The sequence below is a fragment of the Sesamum indicum genome, linkage group LG6 (assembly GCF_026168435.1).
Source record: "Sesamum indicum cultivar Baizhima isolate 11 linkage group LG6, ASM2616843v1, whole genome shotgun sequence".
Classification (NCBI taxonomy): Eukaryota; Viridiplantae; Streptophyta; class Magnoliopsida; order Lamiales; family Pedaliaceae; genus Sesamum; species Sesamum indicum.
Window position 1 is genome coordinate 23,078,902 of NC_142662.1, and position 25,117 is coordinate 23,104,018.

At 33.3% G+C, this 25,117-nt stretch overlaps 4 protein-coding genes across 9 annotated transcripts; 1 reads left to right on the forward strand and 3 right to left on the reverse strand.

Moving 5' to 3' along the window:
• Window positions 1–1,343: 1,343 nt before the first annotated feature.
• Window positions 1,344–9,177, forward strand: LOC105163964 (Tryptophan/tyrosine permease). The gene is made up of 14 exons (XM_088882065.1): window positions 1,344–1,815; window positions 2,643–2,683; window positions 3,114–3,206; window positions 4,104–4,178; window positions 4,725–4,774; window positions 5,191–5,280; window positions 6,158–6,214; window positions 6,530–6,599; window positions 6,985–7,086; window positions 7,173–7,225; window positions 7,470–7,620; window positions 7,761–7,845; window positions 8,023–8,151; window positions 8,652–9,177. The coding sequence occupies exons 1-14, from the start codon at window positions 1,398–1,400 to the stop codon at window positions 8,831–8,833; spliced, it is 1,596 nt and encodes a 531-aa protein (XP_088738191.1). The 5' UTR covers window positions 1,344–1,397; the 3' UTR covers window positions 8,834–9,177.
• Window positions 9,178–9,265: 88 nt separating this feature from the next.
• On the reverse strand, window positions 9,266–10,078 carry LOC105163736 (E3 ubiquitin-protein ligase RZF1-like). The gene has a single exon (XM_011082185.3). It carries the CDS (start codon window positions 10,067–10,069, stop codon window positions 9,266–9,268), a length of 804 nt encoding a protein of 267 aa, XP_011080487.1. The 5' UTR covers window positions 10,070–10,078.
• Window positions 10,079–13,345: 3,267 nt separating this feature from the next.
• Window positions 13,346–17,303, reverse strand: THO7 (Tho complex subunit 7/Mft1p). 2 transcript variants are annotated; one of them, XM_088881008.1, is made up of 5 exons: window positions 17,137–17,303; window positions 16,971–17,043; window positions 16,017–16,630; window positions 14,460–14,613; window positions 13,346–13,806 (listed from the first exon to the last, which is right to left on the reverse strand). In XM_088881008.1, the coding sequence occupies exons 3-4, from the start codon at window positions 16,605–16,607 to the stop codon at window positions 14,482–14,484; spliced, it is 723 nt and encodes a 240-aa protein (XP_088737134.1). In that variant the 5' UTR covers window positions 16,608–16,630; window positions 16,971–17,043; window positions 17,137–17,303; the 3' UTR covers window positions 13,346–13,806; window positions 14,460–14,481. The 2 variants fall into 2 exon arrangements, with proteins under 2 accessions (XP_088737134.1, XP_011080486.1); XM_011082184.3 differs by lacking the exon at window positions 16,971–17,043 and having other exon boundaries at window positions 17,137–17,302.
• Window positions 17,304–20,537: 3,234 nt separating this feature from the next.
• On the reverse strand, window positions 20,538–24,270 carry LOC105163734 (ABSCISIC ACID-INSENSITIVE 5-like protein 2). 5 transcript variants are annotated; one of them, XR_016066222.1, is made up of 5 exons: window positions 24,024–24,270; window positions 22,890–23,560; window positions 22,708–22,779; window positions 21,046–21,171; window positions 20,538–20,798 (listed from the first exon to the last, which is right to left on the reverse strand). XR_016066222.1 is itself a non-coding variant. In XM_011082182.3 (4 exons), exons 2-4 carry the CDS (start codon window positions 23,544–23,546, stop codon window positions 20,727–20,729), a joined length of 801 nt encoding a protein of 266 aa, XP_011080484.1. In that variant the 5' UTR covers window positions 23,547–23,560; window positions 24,055–24,269; the 3' UTR covers window positions 20,538–20,726. The 5 variants fall into 5 exon arrangements, 2 of the variants coding, with proteins under 2 accessions (XP_011080484.1, XP_011080483.1); XR_847944.3 differs by having other exon boundaries at window positions 21,046–21,189; XR_016066221.1 differs by having other exon boundaries at window positions 21,046–21,192.
• Window positions 24,271–25,117: the final 847 nt, after the last annotated feature.

A 25,117-nucleotide genomic window follows, 5' to 3' on the forward strand; every position in this document is an offset into this window, starting at 1 on the left:
ATAAAATGTTGTAACCTAACCATTACGCATTATTAAAAAATATTTCCTCATGATTTAGTCCATTCTCACCCATCTCTAAGGATCACAAACTTTGACTTTTTTTCTTTTTTTTCTTTTAATTAAAATTTAACATAATTACAAATATCATCCGGTTGTTTTGAAAATTACCCGTACTCTTTAATTTTAATATTCGTCGAACAACTAATTCAATCTATTAAGTTTTATTAGATTTTTATTATTTGTTTTATAATGAACTGACCAAAATATCGTTGTGGGCTATATATTATAATTTTATTTTTTAAAAAAAATTTAACTTTTATTGCAATATTAGTAATGATACATTAACTGTTAGATTATCATCATCCCCTTCTATTTTTCCTCTCTACTTGTCTAATAAAATTTAGGATGAATTAGATGGATTTTTTTAAAAAATTAGATTTAATTGTAGAAATAATTATTTTTTGTAACGTTACGAGTACATATCCTTTAAAGGAATATTAATGTATCTTATCCCAGCGGTTTACTTGTAAAATCTGGATCCTGAATGGAGTATTTATAGTTTTACAAAGCGTGGAAGGTGTTTGTGGAATTCGACATAATTTCAGGAATTATCAATATAATTTATCAAAATTTACTATATTTTTTTGGTTTTAGGAGTTAAACAAGACAAAATTGATTATTATTATTATTATTATAAAATACATAATATAAATATAGTTCATAAGTACAAAATAAAATACTACTTCATCTCTTTCAAATTTATTACCTCTTTTGTAGGGGTCATAACAAAATATTAAAACCGCCCCAAATCACCCGAGCTAGATTGGATGGAACTATGTAATTTTAAATTTAGAATAAAATTGCACCGTACTATTAATTTGATTTTAATTTAAAACTTAAAAAATTTGTCAAAAATCGAACCGCATCGCTAATATATAATTAAAATTATATATATAATAATTAATTTCTTAAAAGAATTTTATATTCAGACTATATAATCACAAAATTCATATATTATCAAAATTCCACATGTGACAACACCTATTTTTAATAGAAAAAAATGCAATTAATCCCTGTGATATTTCAAATAAGCAAATTATCTTCTATAAAAAATATAGTAATCTACTTTCTGTATTTTTTAAAATATAATAATTTACTTCTTTATATTTTTTAAAATAAAATAATTTATCTTCTTATATAAAAATATAGATTATTTAATTTTAAAAATATATAAATAAATCACTATTTTTTTATATATATAAAGAAATAATTTACAAATGTTAAATTGCTAGTCACCCATATTTAATATTGAGTCCAACGTCACCCAAAATCCCATCAAAACGAAACGAGCGACGAAACATTAGAAGGGCCCACATCATCTTCCCCAATCCTACAACATGGGATGTCTGTGTGCCACATCAACGAGAAAACACAGACACCAAGAAGGCCTTCTACAGGAAATCAAGAAACACCGATTGATGATGGGCATGGTCCCTTCCTTTTCATCATTTTCTTTAGCATGCACTCCCAAGTTTTCACTTTATGGGAATCCAAAACTCTTTAGGAGAATCAAGAACCTCAAAATATTCCCTACATGTGCAAATTTTGATCCATCAAGAACTCAACAACCGTTGTTAAATCATAATTTTGTTGATTCTCCTTTGAGGGCATCAGTAAAATGCTTCTCAAAGGGGCCATCATCGGCTGGACAAGAGAATCAGGAGCTGGTACAACAAGTGGATGCAGAGGGACAAGTTTATGAGTTCGAGAGGCTGTTTTCAAACCTCAATCAAGCCACATTGAAAAGGGAACCTGGTATGATTCAGAATACACTGTTTTCCCTTCATCCCTTTTGTTTTTACTCTTGATTATTTTGATGTTAGAACTGCAAGAAAGCTGCATATAGTAGGAAAATGTGATGAAATTAGTCTACTTGAAATCTGACCTGTACCAAATTACAGAAGCAAGTAAAAATGTGGTGGATAATGTGCAATAATATGGAACAGTTTTTGTTATTTTTCAAAATTTTGAGTGATAAAATGGTTAGAAAGTAGGAAAAGAATCTTAGCGTCACGAGCTCTATGAAAAATATAGTGCTTGTTGGAGTTGTATTTTTGTCATTTCTGATCAGATGCTTGTATTTGTGCATTCTACAATTATGATGCAGCTGACTATTGCTCTGCATTTTCTTGAAATGGGTTAACTATTATGTTATTCAATTTTCCTGTCCGAAGTTAGCTACCGAAGTTAAATGTGCTTATGAAATAATGGTTGTGATTCTGGCTTTGTGGCAATAGACCACCCTGTGGAAGAATCTATGTTCTTTTAGTTTACTTTCCAGGTACAATAGCTACTCTGTTACCAATTTGGATGCTTATTGTACTTTTGCTAGTTATGATTAGTGTTGATGTTAAGATTACTTCTCCGAATTTGATTTGCCCACATAGTGAATGTTACTGATATTACTCTCACTTGAAAAGGAATAATGCTATCTGAATTGTATAACAACTTTTTAGTTCATTTCCTACAATGAGGATGTCTAAAATATTTTGATGGCTGTTTCTTTGGTGTATTTTTTGTTGCCTTGACCGTGGTGTCACATTTGATGGTTAATGATAACTCTTTTGTCTATTATTACCCAGGAAGCCTAAGCAGTTCGATTTTCCTTGTCGCTGGCACCACCGTATGTTCCTTCTACAGTTCTACTCTCTTGGACAACCTCAGTTTGTTTGTTTGTGAACAAAATTTTGATGTTCTCTCGCAGAATATTTGTCCATCCATGATGCTATAAATTGCCAAATATTAGTTACACATGGCTTCTTGAATATCAGCCATGCCAAAAGGTTATGATGTCGTCTATCCTTAGTAAGTGTAAATGCTCTAACTGGAGTATCCAAAACAGTGACTAAAGAGCTACAGCAAAATTCCTTGATTACGGTGATGAAAAAAACAGAAAAATGCTTTGCAAGTGGTTTCATTTTAGCAATTTAAGTCAAATTCTGAATAACCAAACTGAGGCCAGGGGCCAATGAATCAATTGTTTTCCATGAGTATATGTTTTCTGATATTTTAACTGCTTCGTTTTATGACATGAGTAAGTTTGCAATGAACAGGTAGGTGCAGGGATACTTGCCATTCCTGCTGTGACACAAGAAGCTGGATTTTTGGCATCAGCAATTATCTGCATCTTATGCTGGATATTTATGGTAAAAGTCATCATACTCGTTTTTCTCGTACTTGTTTCTTTCCAGTGTAGATGATATGTCGCATCTTTGACATTTTGTTGGATCATTGAAGCATGTTATAGGAAAAATAACCAATAAAATTCGACCATCAATGTGATGATAGACTACTAAAAACCAATATTAGGTGCTCTTAAGCTGTACGTCATGTGGTTTGCAAAGTTAATTTTTTTACAACCTAAGTCCTCATTTGTATTATTTTTGTTTGCATTCTCATCCTTTTTCATTTTCTTCATGTTCAACTGCATTTCCATTTCAGTACTGTTTTTTTCTTTTTGAAAATAAAAATGTGTTTGTATAACAATTAATTGGCTCCATTACTTTCTTTACGTATCGTCAGTCAAGTGATGTTATCTGATCAATTATGATTAAATTTATAGTAGGTCACACTATAGAAGAAAACCACTGTTCACATAGTTAATGGATTTTAATTACATTAGTAAAACATCAATCAAACATTGTGGTGTAGTCTTAGTTCGAGAAATGGTACACAAGTTTGAAAATGATGGTTACAAGTATAAAAAAGAAATCAGTGGTTTTGTTGAAAATGGTAAAACAGAAAACCATTAGAAAAGGCAAAGATAATAAAAAAAACAAAACAAACAAGTCCTAAATATTATAAAAATAAAACAATTACCAAAATAAAATAACTAATACAAAAGGTACTAGTTGATTGCTTCTCATTTTCTGCAAAGTTGGAACCACTCCATTATGTCTTTCTGGTTTGTAATCAAATTCCAAAGCATTAGCTTCCTAAAATCGGCTGGACCAGTCTTTCGCATTTGACTTCTTTTTTTTAGTTCTTTTTACAACATTCCATACTTTTTAGAACTGTGACATGTCGTGTTCTAAATGGTGTAGGTCGTCAGTGGACTGCTCATTGCCGAAGTAAATGTGAACACTATGTGTGAGCTTGGTTCTGGTGGTGTTTCACTGGTACTTGATTTTCTTTTTATATGAGCACGCTATACTCCAGATATGATCTGAATATTTGTCATCATATGTATATTCTAATCTTAAAGTAGAGTTCTTGATGTCGGTCATGGGCATTGACTCTTACAGAGCATATCATTTTTCCAAATTAACAGTTTGAAGGCCTACAGATATAAGTGCATGTATATACATGCATTTGTCTGTTATTGGTTTTCTGTTCTTTATGTGGGGCAAAAGAAATCCTTTGCCAACTAGCAACTGAAAATGAAAATGCAATATTGCTAATGACATTCGCTCAGGATTTTAGTAAAATTCAATTGAATCTAGAGCTGGAGTCAAGATTTAGTGTTAAATGCTGAAATAATAATTAAAATATGTAAATTGCAGCTGTATCTTTATTTGGCTACCTGAATTTCTTTCACATCCCAGAATCTATTGCTCATGATTATATCATCTTCTTGAAGTTAAAACTCGTGCTAATCTGGAGTTTCATCACTGAAGATCAAACGTTAGATGTTATTAATTTGCTCTTCTTGTCTGTACTTCCAGGTATCAATGGCCAAGAGAACCCTTGGAAATGTTGGAGTCCAGGTTGCCTGGTAGGATCACTTCACTTTAACGATGTAGTAGGAACAATATCTGAACCAAAGTCCAAATTTAAACAATTTTTTTCACTCAGGGTTTTCAATATTAAAAGATGAGCTGCACAAAAAAGTTTTCCTTTGAGCTGTTTCTTCATTTTGGTCATTTTTATCATTTTTGCCATTAAACAGAATAATAGGGCATTAGAATGTCGATTATGTCTCTAGTTAACTGCTTTATTAAAAATCTATGTTATGTGATAAGGTTTTCATGCTATAATATTAGACAAAAAGAATTTTCCATTTTCAGATTTCAGTTGCCTGTGTTGCTGTCATTCAGTTTAATTCTTACTGTTTGGGAAGAAATGTTGGAACCTGATTCTTTTGTAGTCAAATTTGTATCTGACAATGATATTGTTTCTTTTCATCTGCAGCTGGTCCTACATTTTCATCCATTACGCTCTCCTTGTTGCCTATGTGGCTCGTTCTTCAGATATTTTAAAAAACTTCCTCGGCATTCCATTGTATGGACCAGAACTTCCTTATTATGCTTACAGTTGTCTGATTTGATTGCTTTGGCATATTTAAACATCTGCTCGTCCCATTAGGTGATAAAATCTGCTATTTATGAACTTTACGTGTTTAAATATTCACTGTTTTTCATTGTACACCTGGGGTTCATAATTATTGAACTATGCCGAAGCCTTGATTGATAGGTTCTATATGTCCTACAGAACGTTCATCAATAGAGCGTTAGTTAAGGTGTCCATAAACTAATTTTTATATTCAGTCTTATTCAAATATATATGTCACAAACTAATTTAGTCTGTTATGAGTAAATCTCATGCTTCTTGATTAACTTACCATATTTTATTTTGTCAATAATGTGCAGACATTTGATTGCTTAGACATACTCTTAATATCAGCTTGTCCCCTTTAGATTATAAATCATGTTAATAATAAATTTCACATGTATCAATAATTACTGTTTTCCAGGTCATCTTGGTTTATCATAATTTTCCAAATTATGTCCAAATGGGACTTGATTTATGATGCTTCTACATTTTCACACCCACTATTGCTATTCTGCTATGCTGTGTCTTAAAATGTTTGAATCTTACTTTGCGAATCAAAATATTTCCATTATTACACTGTTGAAGTCGTAAACAGAGTTATAACAAACTGGTGCTTGACTATAGGAACTGATGAGAGTCTGTCATAGATTAAGTCCCATCTGATATTGAAAAACATCCTTACGAATCTCAATATATTTTTTACGGAAGAGTCTAGCCTGCTTGATGCAGGTTTTATTTTGATTTTCCATTTGTTTCTGGAGGATATCAATATCATGAGCCATTTTATATGTTTGTTAGGTGTTGATGGGCAGCGTTATGATTGCAGATGGGAAACGGCTACTTTGTTTTCACTGCTTTTTGGAGGTCTTTGCTACTTCGGAAGGTCGATTCCCTCTTACATTTAAGTGCAACTAATTGCTTGATCTTTATGTGATCTTTCCCTGCCCATTGTACCATAGTGATCTTGGAATTTGCGTTTAGTCAATTTGTAGATACGTGCAGGCAACCTTTTAATTTGGTCTATATTCTTCAGGGAGCTATATTTCATATTATAGCTTGTTTTGTGGGGAAAAATTCTCACAATAGTTTGATAATTTCCACGCTTGTTGTAATTTATACCTTCCAAATACCTTTTCCCTCTCTGTTTTGTTGTCTTCAACAGCTTTCAAGTGACAGTAAGATTTTAATTTCTTCGTAGCCAACGGATTATTGGAGCGGTAAATGGTGCTCTAGTAGTCGGCATCATAGCGTCTTTCACTGCTCTCGTGGTAAATTCTGCCCTTCTTCAATTTCCATATTCTCTGCTATAACTTCAATTTATTTTATTTATGAGTATTTATGCTTTTTATAATATATCATAAACAAAATTTTGATTTGAGAGGTTAGTTGGGTACCGTTTATTACATTGAAACTGCTTCAGGAATTAGCACAGCATTGTTTTTATGTTGTTGAGCATGAGAAGCAATTCACGTTATTTGAAGCATTCACGAATCATTTATGCATACATCGAGAAATTACACAAGTCGAAAACAAGAGAGTAGGGACTTTGATGCCAGAGTTCTGCATAAGTTGACAAACAGAAATAGCATTATTTTGTAGCTAGTTTCTTCCTTTTTTCTTTGTCCAAATTAATTTGGATGCCTATTTTCATAGGTCGTTGCTAGCGGAGACTTACACTGGGATGCTCTTCTACAAGCTAACTTAGAGGCTGCGCCTCGAAGTATACCTATTATAGCACTTTCTTTCGTTTATCAGGTAAGCGGTACATCGTTCACTTAATTCATTCCAAATACGTATGTATTATTTCAACGATGGTTCTTATTAATCTGACTTTGTTGCAGAATGTAGTTCCAGTTCTTTGTACAAATCTCGAAGGCAACTTATCAAAAGTAAGGTGATAACTCTTCGTTATCATGGAACATTATAACCCAAAATTAAGTATCTAAAGTTGTGAACATTAGATACTTTCGTCGAACCATAAGGAGTTCATGTAAACCAGCTCAATTCTTTCTTTTGGTTCAGGGACTTCTATAAGCTGACAAGATTCTTGTGATCCGTGCATATGTTTTCTTGCTGTCTATTTGCTGCTCGTTATGACTAGATAATGTTAGATTATCATTTACGGTGTTGATTTGCAGGACTGCGATAGTTCTGGGCACTGCTATTCCTCTTGCTTTGTTTCTTGTCTGGAATGCTGTTATTCTTGGGACCATTACAACTCCTGAACTGGGCTCAAATACACTTGTGGATCCACTCCAGCAATTGCGATCAACGAATGGAGTTGTTGGGGTCAGTTGCTCTTTCTTTACGATCAATTTTAGTGTTGATTTGACTTCTTCGAGGGATTTATGCTTGAATATATAAATATTTGAATATGCTTGAAATTTAGAAATCACTAATATATATATATATATATATATTTTCCGCAGCCAATAGTCGATCTATTCTCGGTTCTTGCAATTGCCACCTCTTACATTGGATTTGTTCTAGGCCTCTCCGACTTCCTTGCCGACTGTAAGTGGATATTTCTCTATTCAAACTTGATATTTTTCCAACTTAAATATGCCATTGTCTGTGCATTTCCTTTCCGGGTAAGTGGATTATTTTTCCTGTTCAATACAACTTCTTATTGACTCAAAAATGATGATTCGTAATTTGTGTTCTGTTGTTGTACTGGAATATCATCGGCAGTGCTAAAACTCCCGTCTGGTCGGAACAAGCCTCTGCCGTATTTACTTACTCTAGTTCCACCTTTGATATTAGCTTTGTTGGATCCAGAGATCTTCTTTAAAGCATTGGATTTCGCCGGGACATATGGAGGTATAAATTTACTTGACATTCCACTCGATTCTTTTTTATATACGTACTTTCACCTGCAGAAATGGTTGCATATCATCATTTCCTCAAAACGGGGTTCTCAATCAACTGAAATACATTAAATGTTGTTTGCAATAGTTTGTGTTTTTGTGGTGGTAATGAGTTGTAGTGAAAGTTGTAAGTTAAGCAGTAGTGAAAGTCACAAGTGTTGAAAAGTGAAAAAAAGTTGGAAAATAACCTTAATATTTACAATGTTACCAATAAGCTGCAGCTGTTGGTACGAAGTTGTTTATAACTTTTGGCTTAAATCAACTTAATTTAAGTAGTTCAAAAGCAGATGTGGTAATACAAAACACTCTTTTCAACTTATTTTGAACAATGAGCTTACAACCACCCCCATAGTCCAAAGAGTCTTACTATCTCAGGAGTTAGGTCATTTTGCACTTCACGTGCTATTTATCGATAAAATTTGCAACATCGCTATTTTCCTCATGCTTCTATAGTGTTGGTGCTGTTTGGAGTTCTTCCTGCTGCAATGTCGTGGTCAGATAGGTACTCAGAATCGTCCGAGTCTCTGAAAATTCCCCTGCTGGTCCCCGGAGGAAAATTGACCCTCTCACTAGTAATGGGAGGTGCAGGCCTCGTCATTCTCACCGAAATTCTTGAGAATTTTGGTCATGCATAGCCTCTATAGTCATAGCAAAAGGACAATATAGTATGTGTAGTTCTACATGTTTCCTGAAGCTGTTGTGACAGGGACCTGGAACCCATGTTTGTTAATATACTGTCAGAATGTGATTAGAAACTATCTGAAGAAACTGGAGGTAACTGTGTTTCTTGCATTCTCTGTTGGACGTGTTATTGTACACGTTTCGCTTGTGTCGATGCCAAAACTCTATGATGTTGCTGTCCAAAAACCTTTGGCAGTATGGATGGCATCGAGCCAGGTTTTCGTTTTCCTATAAACGTAAGAATGCACTGTTACCAGGTAAAGAATGAAAATGAAGAAATTTTCGATTTCATATGACCTATGGGGAGATAAACACACTAATATTGTGCAGTGTATAAATACTTGAATCATTGAGCAGTAAAAATGCTATTTACGTTGCGTTTGATCTTATGAGTGGGAACGCCGCAAGAATGAGAAAGGATTACATGACCCTTGATTTCGAGAATCTCTATCCCTTCTTCCACTTCTTGCACGCGTGCTGCTTGGATTGCCAGCACGAGCGTTCCCAGAACCCGTTGGAGGCAGCTCAGAACGGCAAACAGGGCATGAATTATGTTCAACCAGCCAAGTAACAATGCACTCCGAATGGTAAATATGATCACAGGGCATCTTTCTTGCCTCTGAGCCCAACCGGAATTTCTCCTGACACACTGGGCAATGTGCATCAGTATTAAGATGCCTCTGGGAAATCCTAATGGTTGGCAAAGCATCAATAGCGGAACGAGGAGCAGGAGGCGGACCATGCCTTTCGTTTGTACTCGTCTGCTCAATCAGTTCAGGCAACGTATGCTCGGCAAGGAAATTGTGATAATCAGCATGCTGTTGCCCCATCCAAGGGCCACTATAACCAGAAGGATCCTGAACCGGTACACCAACCGGAGGATAGCCGTGGTACACCAAGAAATGGGCTGGAGGCCCTGGACCGACGCCCTCACCCACACTTCTTTCCGGGATCATGCCTGGTCGAGGTCTAACGTGGAGATGAGGCTGTGCCGTTGCCATTATCTGTCTCATGTAAGCAGCAAATGCACTCATGATACTGGATTCTGTACCCGGCTCATTGCCTGAAGGCGATGCGGCTATGTCGTGCAGCTCCTGAATGAAGCCTCCATGACAGTATGGGCAAACTGAATTTTCAGGGCAAATTGGTGCGCTGCAATGGTAGCACCAATGGGTGTGCACACTTGACATGATTTCCGTGATGTGAATTGCTCTGATATCTAAGTCTACAGCACTGGCCTGTGTGCAGGTGCTTAGAGTTTAGTCACACCAATTTGGATGCATTTACAAACTGTGTGGAAATAACAGTTAAGTTAGGAGCAGTATTACCAACTCAAGGCACACACATGCAGGTAAATTATGGCGGGCTTTTACAAGATTCGTCATAATTATAAATATCCCGTCGTTGTTTGAAAAATTTATAACTATCCACTCAACCCATTATAGGGGCTATTTGTTAGACTGATGTTAATTTCTGAAAAATATTTATAATTTTTAAAATAACGATGAGTATTTGTAAATAGCCAAAGCTCAAGGGAGCCCTTTGTAATTTACCCTAAACAAAAAGGTAGATGAAATCAACATCCTATTAAGTTTAATTATACAAACACCCCATGTTCCCTATAAAATTACAAGTAGACCCCTTAAAATTGTAATTGTAATTAACATCGACAGCCCGTCAGGGGCAAAAACTTACATAGACACCTCATCAGGGCCTATACTTATAATTTTGCAAGGACAGTATACTTATATAATTAAATCTAACATCAGGGTGTATCAATATAATTCATCATAAACAAAATGAAAATATAGATAAAATTATATTTTTAGTCTCATAAAATAAGAGGGCATGTAAATTTCACCTGCCCTCGACAGAGTTTTACTATTATTGAAACATTACTGTACACATAAAATATATTTGAATATGTAAGTACTTTAATCACAATTATAATTTTGGCAAATATAAGCAATGATTTCATGCACAAAAAATGAAGATATTCCTGCAAAAATATTATGAAAAACATTCATATATATCAATAGTTACAGGAATTGTAATGAATGTATCTGAAATTCTTTAAATTAAAATTTTAACCAAGTTCAAAGTGTTTTTCTTATAGAAGAGATAAATTACATTATTTTATTAACTTATCGATAAATTGAGCAGTATATCGATTTGATCAATACACTAATGTAACAAAGAACAACTGAATGAATTAAAATAAATTCACATAAAGTGAGATAAATATCTACATATCTGATGGGATTTGAACCCATGACCTTAAACATGTTTAGACATTAATAATTAGGTTAATACGTAACTGATAAAAAATAATTTATTTAAAAAAAAAACATAATTTCAAAATTTATCAATCCAAATAAAACTTAAAATTTTTCCAGCAAAACATGCGAAATACAACTTCGACCCTTAAAAGCCCACGAATGGTATTGCATATATTATGCCGTACTTGGATAGTTGAATAAACAATACATACATCGTCTATAAAAATAAGGAATGTATAACAATATACAAAGCACTGAATACAACATGAATTTAACACTTATAAAGCTAAGAATTGAAACAAATACAAGAGAAATACAAAAAAAACACACACACACACACAATAACGCGAAAAAGTGACTACTAATCCACACGAAAGAAAATACCAGAATCAGCAGACGAAGGCAAACTCGATGCGTGTGCAAAATAAAATGAGGATTTATAACATCGTCATGGAAAATAATTGAGAAACACAACACAAAAATTAGGCTATTTTAGGAATTTCACATTTGGCACGCCAAATTTGTATCGGTAAATTATTATAAGTGCAAGATTATTTTAGGAATTCCATATTCATGACTTTAATGCGTGTGAAATCAATTTTTATGTACAATAATGATAATAAATAAATAAAACTCATATATATACAGTAAACATTGAGAAAATAAATATTAAGTATTTTCATGTGGAGTAATTATGACGCTATATTTTTCAGTTTAATGAATATTTTACAATATATGAACTATAATTTGAAGTTAATGTTCACAGCGTGTTTATAATATTTAAAAAACGTGGATTACATATCTTATGTTTACTTTGAAATTTAATATTAATATTAATTTACAGTAATTGAGAATCAAAATTGTAGTTATTTGTGCGAAAAAAATAAAATTTGTGGTGAAAACATAAAATAAAAATTGTTTTTACATGCATAGAATTAGAAATTAATTAATGATAAAATTAAATTATAAAGTTATAATTCTTACTTGTTCAAGCATGGTGGAATTAGCTACAAATAAATGCATATAAAATTTCATATTTGGCACGTTATACATTGTTAAATCACAGGGTTAAATACAATTTATCTCTCTCCATGAAATTTATAAAGGAAAAAAAATAATTATGAAAAGATAAAAACCTCTGACATTTGACATATGACGCATACTGCGATCGACACTCCAAAATAACGTATTGGACAGGGAAGCAGTGGCTTGGCTTCAGTCTAGGGCTATTAGCTTATCAAGTTCTAGACGTGAACTTGTATTGCCCGTTAAAAAAATAATAATCAAAATTCACATTAATTTATTTAAAAAATAATCTTTTCAGTATTCGCATTTTTAGTCTCTGCTCTTGTAATTTTTTGAACACCATGTTATAATTCTTTCTAAAATTTCTTTTGCTTTTATACCTTCTGTTTATGTATTTCAATTTTCAACCAATTTATTCATTTGATAGTTTTTCTAATTTTTATTTATTAGATAAAATAAATTTTAGTTTCTATAGATTATTTTTTTTATTCTTGCCGTAATCTCAAGAAATTTATTTATAATTCATTATTCGAATTTTTAAATTAGTTGTTCATTATTTTATTTGGTAGCTTTTTATTCAATTCTTTCGGGACAAATAATCAAGCTTAGGTATAAAAATCGATAACCAAATTCATTTTTATAGTTTAATTGAAGAGTAAATTACAACGACCACTTTTATGATGTTTGACATAATTACGAATACTCACACATTGTTTGAAAAATCATTAATACCCCCTTAATTTTAACGGCCGCTAACAATTACCCAATCCGTTAGATTTTCATCCATTTTTATAGTATACTAATCAAAATGCCCTTGTGGATTAAAAAATATAATTTTATTTATTTTTTAAAATATATATTTTTTTTTATGAACTAAATGAATAATTTTTTTATAATTTTTAAAATTTTTTGATCCATCTCGTTCGATTTTTTTTCTGTAAATGTTTAATTTTTTTTAAAAATAAAAATAAAAAATACAGTAAAAGCAAAATTGGCAATTTCATACTTCCATCGAAAAATGACATAATTTCATCAAACATTAGGATGTATTCATAATTTTTTAAACAACAAAGTATTTGTAATTATGCCAAATATCTATTGTAATTTGTCATTAATTGAAAGTAATCCAAAAATCATTCACAAAAGAGAGCAAACTGTCAGTGTCTTTCAGCCCACAGTGTATTTGGATTCATTGGAACATTTGTTCAACACACAAAAATTAGTACAGGTTCCATCCCTTAGTGAACAGTCCAAGAGGGCCAAAACAAACCCAAACAAAGAGCAAAGTCCTCAAAGGAAAAAGGGGGCGAAATAAATTAAAAAATAAAAACAAAAAAGGAATGCACATCGACTGATAATCACTAGTCGAAACATGGTTAGCCATAGCCGGGCTTCCACATACACTTGTTTTACCCATCAATCCAAGTTATCTTCATTTTCTAAACGAAACTACACGTACATGATATTACAATAAGAGACAGAAGAGCCGTGAAGAATCACCAGAGTTGGACCGACTTGCAAGGCAACGTCTAGATCTGCAGCTCTGGCGAGTACAAGGGATAAGGAGGGGCAAAATAGCAATATACTTCATGAGCTACTCCATTTGGTCCCAGCCCTCCTGACTGTGGACAGGAAAGTGAGAATGTCATATAAATCATGTGCATGGAAGATGGTTGGTTAATGCCTATCGAAAGATTACAAAGAGAAAAAATTCCCAGCAGTTAATATCAGCACAGAAAAGTTAAAACTGGGGAAAGCATCCACACTTCTCTGTAGCAACTGTCTTAAGATCAGATATACTAAAATGAATAGCCAACATTGGAGCTAACTGTTGCAGCTCAAGAAGTCGTGCCAGAATAAGAAGAGACCACATATCAAAATGGAACAAACCCATGAAGTCTCAGGTTTTGCTAGCCATAGTTGGAGCCCTATGGAACCCAAGGGAATAGGATTTCAAATAAAATCATTCAAGAAGAGGTAATAACCTATTCTGGCAAAAGAACATTGTTTTCTTAAATGATGCCGCTGAAACAGCTACAAAATGCACAAAAACTGAGGCCATCATAATCAATAATTTTACTAGTGTTGTATTAACTGCTGCTATGTTAAATGTATAGCAAATAGCATATTGATGATTCACTAATGCCCCCCATGACTGTGACGAGACTGTTTCTTTGTAAGTTGTGTCAGGGATACCAATATGTATTGCTGCACATACAGAAACGACTTAATACACAAAAATAAAATGAAAAGAAGCATGCAAAAATAAGCTTACCAGGTATGGTTCTATTAACCATCTAATCAAGAGCCATAGCTTCAGGACCCCCATTAGCATCCTCCAATCCAGTCCTGTGCTCATCAATTGCTGTTCTCATTTCCTCCATTAAACTTCTCTGTTCTTCCTCAATGGTGTTCTGTAATTCATCCACCTGTAATCAAATGCAGCAAGGACCACTGAGCAAAACAAAGAGATCCCTTCACCAACACCTCATTCAAACCACGAAGGTATTTTATCATTCTTGCTCAACAGAATCTGCTAACATTTGGACTTGGCACTAAAGAATGCAATATAATCCAATGAAAATACACTCCAAAAGATTTCGATGATTTTCATTCTACCCTCATATAGCTATGGTTCATGAAGGCTAATGTAAAGGAACAACATAATCAGTCACATACCCTCGCCAATACTACTTAAAAAGAAAAAGACGTGACAAAAGGAACATGTCTAGACATTGTAAGGTTTTTTCTCTCTGCATATGTCAGATACAATCCCAAAAAGCACTTTTAAGAAGAAGATGCTTACAGTAGTTATGCCATCCATTAAATGAAGTTAAAGGAAACAGTCCGGGGTGGGGGAAGCAAAAGCATAAACCACCCTCAAACGGAAGGAGAGTTCAGTCCCTCCTTTTGTTTATGTGAATTAGCAAGAAAAGGTGAAAAGGTAAAGAAGATTAGAGGAGAAATAGGGATTGCTGGGATTGAAGGGGATAAGCGGGATATATGCAGCAAATAGAATCACATAAAGAGCACAAAAGCACAAGCAGTCAACTTGGCCAATAGTTGTGACCCAAGGAAGGTTCCCATACCTAAGAACTGATTCAACACTATATTCTCAAACCCCTTCTAAAACCCCAAAAAGCCAAAAACTCTACCAAGTAGACCTAACAGCTCCAGAGAACTATAACTGAACCCAGTATTCAAACCTCAAGGCTTACACAATCATGATAAGAAAGGAAAAGAGGAAAGTCCCTCCTCAATCTGGAGAGCTAAGTCAGCTCTCAGGTTGTCCTGACAACAGGTTCGTAAAAAAACCAACTTTACACCCTATTAGCAGAACTATAATGGGTTTAATTCACCCTTATGAAACTGTGAACTAGAGGCACCAAAAAGATACCTGATATAAACAAATTCTGTCATTAGGTTTAAATATTCAATTTCATAGTAGAAAGTAAAAGAACTAATCATTGAGACAATGAAGCGATAGTTTCTGAGGAAGCAATACAGAAACAGCTATAACTTATGCACAACAAGCTTCAGAAACTAGATGTATGTATTTAAGGATTCAACTTATGCAGGAGAAATTCTGTCCATTAATTATCACGCAGTGCAATGGCTTCGCAGATGCAATAGTTGTTTCCACTTTATCTAGCTTAGGATTGATTTATTCTACAGTGCATCGAAACATTTACGAAACCTGTCTTCCAACTAAGATGCAAACACTTCACATCTCATACACATCACAAGACAAGATTTTTTTTTTTTTAAAGGTAAATGAAGAAAGGAAACAAAAGATATAAAACATGATCTGCAAATGAATGATAGCACGCACCACATGCAACAGAAGTGCAAATTGCTTTTTGCGGAGGTCCAGTGTTCTTGAGCCAGCAGTGTTTTCTGCTTCCAACATTGCAATCTCTTTTTCAAGTTCTGTTATGATTTTCTGCGTCTCTGATCTTGGTGGCTGCATAGCAATCAACTTCCTAATAGCTTCACACTCCTCTTTGTGCTGCCTCTCAATCTTGCTCTCTTCCAGCTGTTTCTTCAGATCTTCTATATCATTCTGTGCCTGTAATATTTGCCTATTTATATCGTCTTTTAACTCATTGAAGTTCTCCTTCTCTCTCACATTTGCATCTATAACTGCTTTACTCTTGAGCAATGGAATTTCGAAAGTATTCAGCTCCTGCAAGAAAGCCTTGGCAAGTCTTTCGCAGTCAGCATAGTTATCTGCTTCTTTCTCTACTTCCAGGGCAAAAGCAGTAAACTTCTTCTGAAGTTTCTTCAATGGTGGTTCACCTCTCGTCGTTGTTGTGCGGGTCAGAAGCCTATGCTTGATTATAATGTCATCCTCAAGTGGGCCGAAAGCATAGTGCGCGGCGGCAGTCTCCCCCCTGCCAGGAACTTTCCTCCCTTTCAACATTTAGAATGTCTGATTTGTTATCTCTGCAACAAAACAACCCCCCAGATGTCACCAAACAATCCAAAAACTTCAGACCCAAAATATTACACAAGAATACATCGATTACAACATCTAAACTTGCATTAAGAAGTTCAGGTACAATCCCATATGGAAAATCCTTCATTGGATAACCAAGAATGATCATCTGATATTAAAACTCCAAATTAATTCCAGGTCTTCAAACTATTCATTGCTCAACAAATTCACCAATAATTCCACGCTCTGAGGCCCTGAAAACCTACTGCAGTGCTACACGATTACCAACAAAACCAAGAAACCAATAATCTGCCTCTCTCTCAGACCCAGATGGTAATTTGCACTTACCACCTACTCTCATTTTGAATTGCACGACGAATCTATGCAATTCTACACATTAGGACTCAATTTTTTGGCTGGCCTGACAAGAAGCATGAAAGAAAGCCAAAATCATAATAAACAAAATTAACACATTCTTCAATAAGCAAACAAAAAGTAGAGTTTTGATCACAACCTAGTGCCGGCTGAGTCTGCCGAATGATTGACAGAAAATGCGAGGTGAAGAGTAGGGTTTTGAATTAATAGCTACGTCCAGAACCGAAGAATTTCCTCTTTGTCGGGGATTCGACCAGCCCCTGTGATTGTCGCTTCAGGATGTTAATTTCAGGGCGGAAGAAGCGCGACTTAACGAGAATCAGAAATCACGCGTTTTAATATTCAGTCAAAGCTAATCTATGCCTGTATCTAAATCTATTCCATTATAAAAGAAAACCCTGTTATCATACCAATTTTTGAATATTCAAATTTATTTTTTAATTCATTTATTTTCTTCAATAAAATTTGATCATAATAATATTTTTTTAATAAATTTACTAAAATACCCCTTAAACTCCTTCACTATGTTTGTTTTCATTTTCAAGTTATCTCCAAAACGAATCAAAATATACCCAATATTTGTTATCATTCAAAAACACCTTATTTAGATGTTTTAACTGTTTTAGCATAAATACATACATATATATACACATACATATACATAAATATATATATATAAAAAAATACATGATTTGACAATGAATAATAATTTTTGTTACCCAAAACACAACATAAAACATACAATATTTATTTTAAATTATCTCCAAAAAACAAATCCAAGCATACATACTATCTCTAACAAACACTTATTTATCTTTATTTTTCTCTCTCTATCTCCACAAAACACTCAGAAAACGAATTCAAACACTATGTTTGTGTTTTGGCACTTTAATGTTTTTTAAGCCATTAATCCATAATTGATATCCAACTTATTAATAAAAAATTATTTATAATTCTAAAATATTCCTATACATACATTGAGTGTGTCATGTACAGCTAATTGTTATAAAAGAAATCATTTTATCATGCCAATATTTGAATACCCAAATTTACCTTTAAATTCATTTGTTCCATTCAAATCAAATTTAGTTAGAACAATAATTTTAGAGTTTTTAATATTCTCACAAAAGTTGCAATTTTTTTTCTCTCACCTATTACTCCATATTTTATGCAAACTTCTGGATGTTTATTTTTCTTACAAACTTCTATATTTTGAATAAACGTACAATTATGATATTCTTTTTCTCTGTCATCTCACCCGACATTCTTTCCTATCACAAATCCTTTTCTTTCTTATTACAAATTTTTTTTATATGCTCACGTGAGTTGCGTGCAATTACGACTAGTGCTAATAAACATGAACATTTAGCCCGAAAAACATAGAAAGGGTAATTAATAACATACTTAATCGCTTATTTATTCATGCCACTTAAATATTAAGCTAAATTACAGTAATATCCTCCGAGATTAGGTTGAATTATAGCAACACCTTTTGTATTTTATAAAATTATAACTACATCCCCTAAAGAGTGTTGGTGTAATGTTTTGCAAGGGGTATTTATGTAAATTTTGCATTTAAATAGAGTGTAGAGTTGTAATTATAACTATAACATCATATAGTGTAGTTGTAATATTACAAAAATTAAAGGGTATTTGTGTGTTTTGACATAATTTCAGAAGGTGTCAACCTAAATATTATATTACAAGTCCAATTACATTAGCACATCTGAAGTTAGATTCAAAAACACTATCCCCATCTTATAAAATTACAATTACACCCCTTAGGGTTGTAATTATAATTACAAATGCATTACTATTCAATGGTAAAAATTTACACAAATACCCCTTAAGAATATACTTATAATTTATTAAATACAGGAGGTGTTTGTGTATACTATATATAAACCTAGTCTGAATTAATATCAATATAATTTGCACTATATTATATGGAACAATATTCTATAATAAGTTTCAGATGTATTTTTTGAAATTTTGAAAAAGGGTAAATGTTGTATTTGGTCATTCAAGTTTTCATTTAGATCCATCTTAGTTCCTCAAGTTCGATTTTTTATTTTAGTATTCCTAAATTTTAGTTTTTGTCTCGATTTGGTTCCTCTGACTATTTTTCCGCAAAAATGGGCCAGTTTTTTGTTTTTGGAAGGTAAAATGATCAATCTAAATTTGATTTCTGACTTTAATCTTCAAAATATATAATTATCAAATTAGTCATTTTTAGGCAGAAAATCATTTTTTTTTTATATTTCTGTATGATATATATGATGTAGTTATCTTGTGTGAATAATAAAAATATTAAACTCTTGTGAGCATAATAATAACATATTGCTTAACTAAACATAAAACAGTCTCTTTTTTTCATTTTCAGAAGTTACCAAAAAAATAAAAATTATGAATAAGTTTTATAAAAAACTTATCTAATATGAATATATAATAAAAAAAATCTAAGTCAGTAATTTTTAATCACAGGAGTTAAAGATTTTGAACTTTTTCTATAGAATGGAACTATATTTTTTTCAAAAGAAAAAATTATATATGAAGTCGACACAAAATCTTGTTAAGAAGTATATTTCATCAAAAAAAATTTGAAATCCCAAATATTTCATGTAAATATCGTTAAGGTTTAACTTTTTTAAATTTATCTATAACTCTCAAAATAAAATATTACTGACTTAAATTTTTTTTTACTATACTTGCACATTATATAAGTTTTATAAAATTTATTCGTAAATTTAATTTCTTTTAACTGAAAATGAAAAAAATAAAAACAAAAAAAAAATAAATTTGATTTCTATTAATTGAAAATTGAAAAAATGAAAACAAAAATACGTGACTGCTTATTTTAAATTAAGCAATAATACTATGATGTTCACAAAAGATTAAAATTATTATTATTCACATAACATAATTATATCATATTCCACATACAAGATATAAAAACATTGTTTTCCTCTTAAAAAATGACTAGTTTGACAATAATATAAACTTAAGGAACTAAGAAGAGAAAATTAAATTTAAAATGATCATTTTACTCTACTAAAAGTCAAAATCTCGCCATATTTTCATCGAAGGACCAAACTAAGATAAAAACTAAAATTTAGAAATATTAAAATCAAGAAATAAATTTAAGGGATTAAAGTTATTCTAAATAAAAATTTAAGGGACCAAATATAATATTTACCACTTCAAAAATAATAGAAAAGATTGTTGGATAGTTCCTAGTCCATCATGTTTTGATGTTTGACATAATTATGAATACATTTTCGTTGCTTGAAAAATTACAAATATGATAATGTATCAACTTTTTTTCTACTCATGATTATTATTTCAAAACGCTCCCAACTTTCACATTCTTAATCACTTTTACACCTTTTTTTTTTTTTTTTTTAACGAAGCACTTTTGAAAAAGCATAAGTTTCAGTCGTTGACGTTTCACCGTTGTTAATTAGTCAGGCATTCCTTAGTTTCACTATTCATTTATAACAAGACAACTATGTCATGCTTTTAGTTTTACCTCTTCAAGACTTCAAGAATAAGGTTAGTACTCCCTAGGAAAACATAGTTTATACATGTACACACGAACAGAGTACTATGGAAAGTACATCTGCAGAGCAGCCACATCAACTCTACACTATAGTTCACGACGGCTTCACCTATAAACCTGCGGGACTCCCACTCTAAGATTGTCTGAGCTACAAAACTTGTGTGGTGATGTCAGAATGAGCTCGTTCTTCGAAGCTGGTACCTTGGTTCGGAAAAATCACAAGAGACCATCTCCTCGAATTTCTGCAAAGAACAGAAACAACATCAAATAATGTCTTGTGAGAAAGACAATCTTGTTTGTTTAACTAAACTATCCAACAAATATAGCCGGTGAGGCATCATTAAGCAGCAAAAGCGAGAGAAGAATTCTCTCGTTACACAATGACAAAGTTCACATTCGACAACATGTCAACGTTTTACGGTTGATATCAAGAATTATGTGGCATTGTCGTAGCAAGTGCATTGAGATTGATAATCGTTGAAAGACCACCTCAACTAAAAGCTCAAGATGTGAAGGAGGAGAATCATGTAGTTTTTAATATCTCTAACATGCACGTGGTGCTCTTCACGTGCGGGCAGTATTCCTTTTTGTCAAGCCTTGCATGTGAAACTCTGTCTGATCACCAATCACCAACTCCTCAGGGAGATGCAGAAAAGGAAGAAAAAGGATAAGGAAAGTTGCTCATGAAGATAAAAAAGCTATTGTTTCAACAATCAAAGAAGCTACAACTGCTTTCATTAGATAAAACTATTCCGTTAATTGTTCATTCAAATCTTGCTACCCACTTTGAAAGCGATGAGTAAATACTTCGAAATTGAAAGTAAAGGAGAACAAAGATCATTCACAGTCTATCTTAACTAAAGAGGTCGAGTTGGACAAGAATGTTCCTTAGGGTTATGCGAGCAAGAGTAGAACCAAATCATCTCCAGTTCATCTGAAATTAGATCTAGATATTCAATGGTGTAAATAAAGATAACGCAGACATATTAACCTCAGTATGAGCAAGTTGCAGAACCAACCCTCTTAATGCATGCCCAACGTTTTCTTAGATTAGGTTTTAAAGATATAGGTCAAACTCAACAAATCTTGTATCAGTGTACATTTAAGTTTAAATCTTTATTCATTAGACTTAGATGAGAGGAGAATTCAGGTTCTAGCAGCAGAATCTTATGGAGATTTTAACACTAAAGTGTTTAGACATTTATCATTAAATTCTAGGAATGGTCCATTCGGGGTTGGATGAGAGGATTATCTATAAAGATCCCTATATGGAAAATTGTGTCATCCATGCAAAACAACCATGCAGTTCAGGTCAAGCAAGTCATTACTGTGATAGCCAGAAACTCAGCAAGATTTCACGTCACTTTCATCAGACCAGATGCATGCACACGCATATGTGTGTGTATCTTGATAGAGTCTAGAGAGAATGCGTGTTTAGGGATGAACCAACCAAGAAAATTTGCACTCCTCTTTGACTCTAACCTCTGGTTACTGATTTTGTAGATCTGAGTATTTCGTCTAATTAGGGCAACTTCAGAACAAACACAACTTAAACAAAGTCATCTTACATTACAATAACAGCATAAGGTATAAACCTGGGGTGGGTATTGAGGAAATGGAAAAATGATACATCTATTATCCCACTAAGACTAGCATGCATGTAGAGAAGACAGACAATGAGTTTGTTTGTCTGCGTGTGAGCTTGTTTTGGTTGGTTGACTATGCAGTATTCGGTGATCACAACTGAAGTTCCTGTAAATTTCGACAAAGTTCTGCCACCAAATTTTGCCCCTATAAAGATGTCTGCATCCAACTCCTTTACTGTAGCACCTATGACTATCCTACTTGTCACATATGTCCCTATGATCTCCAATACGTGGATTTGTTCTCATCTCTCTTCTTTTTCTATGTAATCAGCAATTTACAAAGCTACGTTTGATGTTTACCAAGTCAAAACTATTTAATTGGCAACGGTTACCATCCTCAACAAGCACTAGATTAGGAAAAACTCCAGTCCTCACTTCAACAAGTTCTAGACTGTTAAGGTGTGCCCAAAATCAGCTACAATTAACGTCACGTGTTACTATTTCTATCATACCACAGAATTGCACACATAGAAAGAGCGGGAAAGATAGAGATAGATAAACTTACCTTTTCTTTCTTAAGCTTCATGTTTTCCTCTTCTAGAAGGGACACCTTGCTCACCAACTCATTGTGGTAAGCCTGTGTACATTTATCACATAGTAAGTACACCAAGGGCACAGAGATGTGAATTAAAAAAAATGAACCAGAAATACGCAAAGAAAGTATAACGCAACAAATCATGATCGTGCCTGCTTTCTTGCCCGCGAGCGTGCAGCGGACTCCCTGTTCTTAATTTTTCGTCTTAGCCTCCTCTCAAGGGACTTCTCGAGGTCTCCAGATTGCCTCTTCCGACCAGGCAGTGGCGTATCTGATAATGCATCAATTGAAGGAGAAGGTGACGACCCTATTTGGGGTGAAAAATTCTGGGAGTTCAATGCACTATCCAAGGACATAACAGGTCCAAGAGAAGCATTGGCTACATGCAGCCCAGCTTTCACAAGGAAATCCTCCAATGTCGTCTCTCCAAGAGTTGGCTCCGTTTCCTGGTTATGAATCTCCTTCACACTACTTATCTTATATCCTTGGTGGATGTCCCTCCATACTTCATCGACCGTCTTCCCACTAAAAGCCCTTATAAGCGACAGGCTTGCCTGCCGCTGGAGCAAGGCGGCAGGGGAAGTGCGAATATGGTTCATACTGGACGGGTGGCTAGCCTCAGCAGCCCACACATTGTTAAGCAATTCGTCGACGTTCATGCTGCCTAATGGTTTATCCAAATCACCTAACTGGTTCCTGACCTCAGCTAGTGTGAGGCTAAACCATGAGTTTTGTCGTGCGATTGGGTGTTGTGCATGAGACTGCAGCCCACCACCACTTACATGAGAATTCATCGTCTGAATCCCCATCCACACTTCAACCCCTGACAATTAGGACAACAATGCAAAGAAAACCCCCCAAAGAAAAAAAAACCAAACTCAGCTATCTTTCAAGAACGCCAACAGATGGTCATTTTTCACACAAAGATTCTTAGTTTTATCATCGCATAAACACCAATACCCCCATGTAATAAACAGCACAAGAACATGAAATCTCTTAAGCAAATGAAAAGAAAAGGCCAGACCCATCAACCAATGATAAAAAAATTTCATACTAAAAACAAAGGAAACATTCAGAATTACACAAAACAACAGAGAACAAATCCTTCACACACTGAAGAACCCTTCAATGGGCAAGAAAACAGACAGCAGATGACTCAATTACCAAAAAGAGAACTCCGTGGAGACAAGAACAACACTGTCTTTCGATTACAACAGCAGTGTATATGCAGTACGTAGTACATAAAAATAGGGGTTGGATTAAAGAAACATTAAAACACTAATTACCTGGCAGCAGAAGAGGATCTGATAATCTGACCTTATTTCACGAATTAGATTGTGGGGAGCGGAAGAAAGAGCAGCGGAAAATCTTAGAGCCCTTTTGGTGTTGTGGCCTTGTTCGAGGGATCCCACGTGTGCATTTGAGTTTTCAGGTCAAACGAATTTTCAATTTGGATGAGTTGTCGGATTCTCGAATATGTACAGTATACAGACCTTCGGGCAATTGCTGTCTGTCGGGGAAATGGCGTTGGAGAAAGATGCTGTGCGCGACTCCATTCATCACCAATTCTCTTAGGCCCAGCCCAAGAACCGAATTAATTTTTTTATTTTATTTAGAGATAATTACATTTGCATCCCAAATTTATAATATATTTATTAATTATTTTTATATTTTGTATAATTACTTAAATCACTCCTGATCGTCAAAAAGATAAATATAATTTGTGTAATTTTGTTAATGTTTCTTAAATATATGTATAATTTTTTTAAAAAAAGAATAATTTATGTAAATAAAGTTGACGTTTTTAATTAGTGTATATATAACTTTTCAAAAGACAAAAGTAGTTTGTGTAAATAAATCATATGTCAGGGAGTATGGATATAATTATAGATTTTATTTAATATAATATATACATATGTTATTTATTATATATATAAAAAAAATTAAACATGTAGTGTACATATATTAAATTGACGGAGAAATTACACCATCTTCTCATAATATTCAACATAATTACACATAGATCTCATAAAATAGCTATTACTCTATATTTATAAAATTACTGATATTATAAAAAAAATAAAAATCTATATTTAACCCCCAATTGATTTATTACACACTTATTACAAAATCTTTTCTAATCAAGCTATCCTATAAGAGTGAAGATGTACCTCATCGCATGCATGCGTCTGTGAAGACGTATAAATTTTGGTAAGAAAAAAAATCATTCAATCTGTAACAAGTAATTGAAAGTAAAATGTGAATTTTTTTTCTTTTTTAATATCAGCAAATTTAATGAGTTTTGATTAGCGCATATATCTATTCGTTAGACAAAAACAATTCAACAAATGTACTAAATATAATTTCTCAAATTTTAGGG

Bases quoted from the DNA above. Each gene is read 5' to 3' on its own strand.
- LOC105163964 (XM_088882065.1), top strand. From the start codon at position 1,398: ATGGGATGTCTGTGTGCCACATCAACGAGAAAACACAGACACCAAGAA. The intron at 2,684-3,113 runs GTATGTTCCTTC...TGCAATGAACAG, and splicing joins TCCTTGTCGCTGGCACCACC to GTAGGTGCAGGGATACTTGC. The intron at 7,226-7,469 runs GTGATAACTCTT...GTTGATTTGCAG, and splicing joins GGCAACTTATCAAAAGTAAG to GACTGCGATAGTTCTGGGCA.
- THO7 (XM_088881008.1), bottom strand. From the start codon at position 16,607: ATGTTGAAAGGGAGGAAAGTTCCTGGCAGGGGGGAGACTGCCGCCGCG. The intron at 14,614-16,016 runs GTGCGTGCTATC...ATTTGATTACAG, and splicing joins TTGCACTTCTGTTGCATGTG to GTGGATGAATTACAGAACAC.
- LOC105163734 (XM_011082182.3), bottom strand. From the start codon at position 23,546: ATGGGGATTCAGACGATGAATTCTCATGTAAGTGGTGGTGGGCTGCAG. The intron at 22,780-22,889 runs GCACGATCATGA...AAATGTACACAG, and splicing joins GCTCGCGGGCAAGAAAGCAG to GCTTACCACAATGAGTTGGT. The intron at 20,799-22,707 runs GTAAGTTTATCT...TGTTCTTTGCAG, and splicing joins TGAAGCTTAAGAAAGAAAAG to AAATTCGAGGAGATGGTCTC.
- LOC105163736 (XM_011082185.3), bottom strand. From the start codon at position 10,069: ATGTCAAGTGTGCACACCCATTGGTGCTACCATTGCAGCGCACCAATT.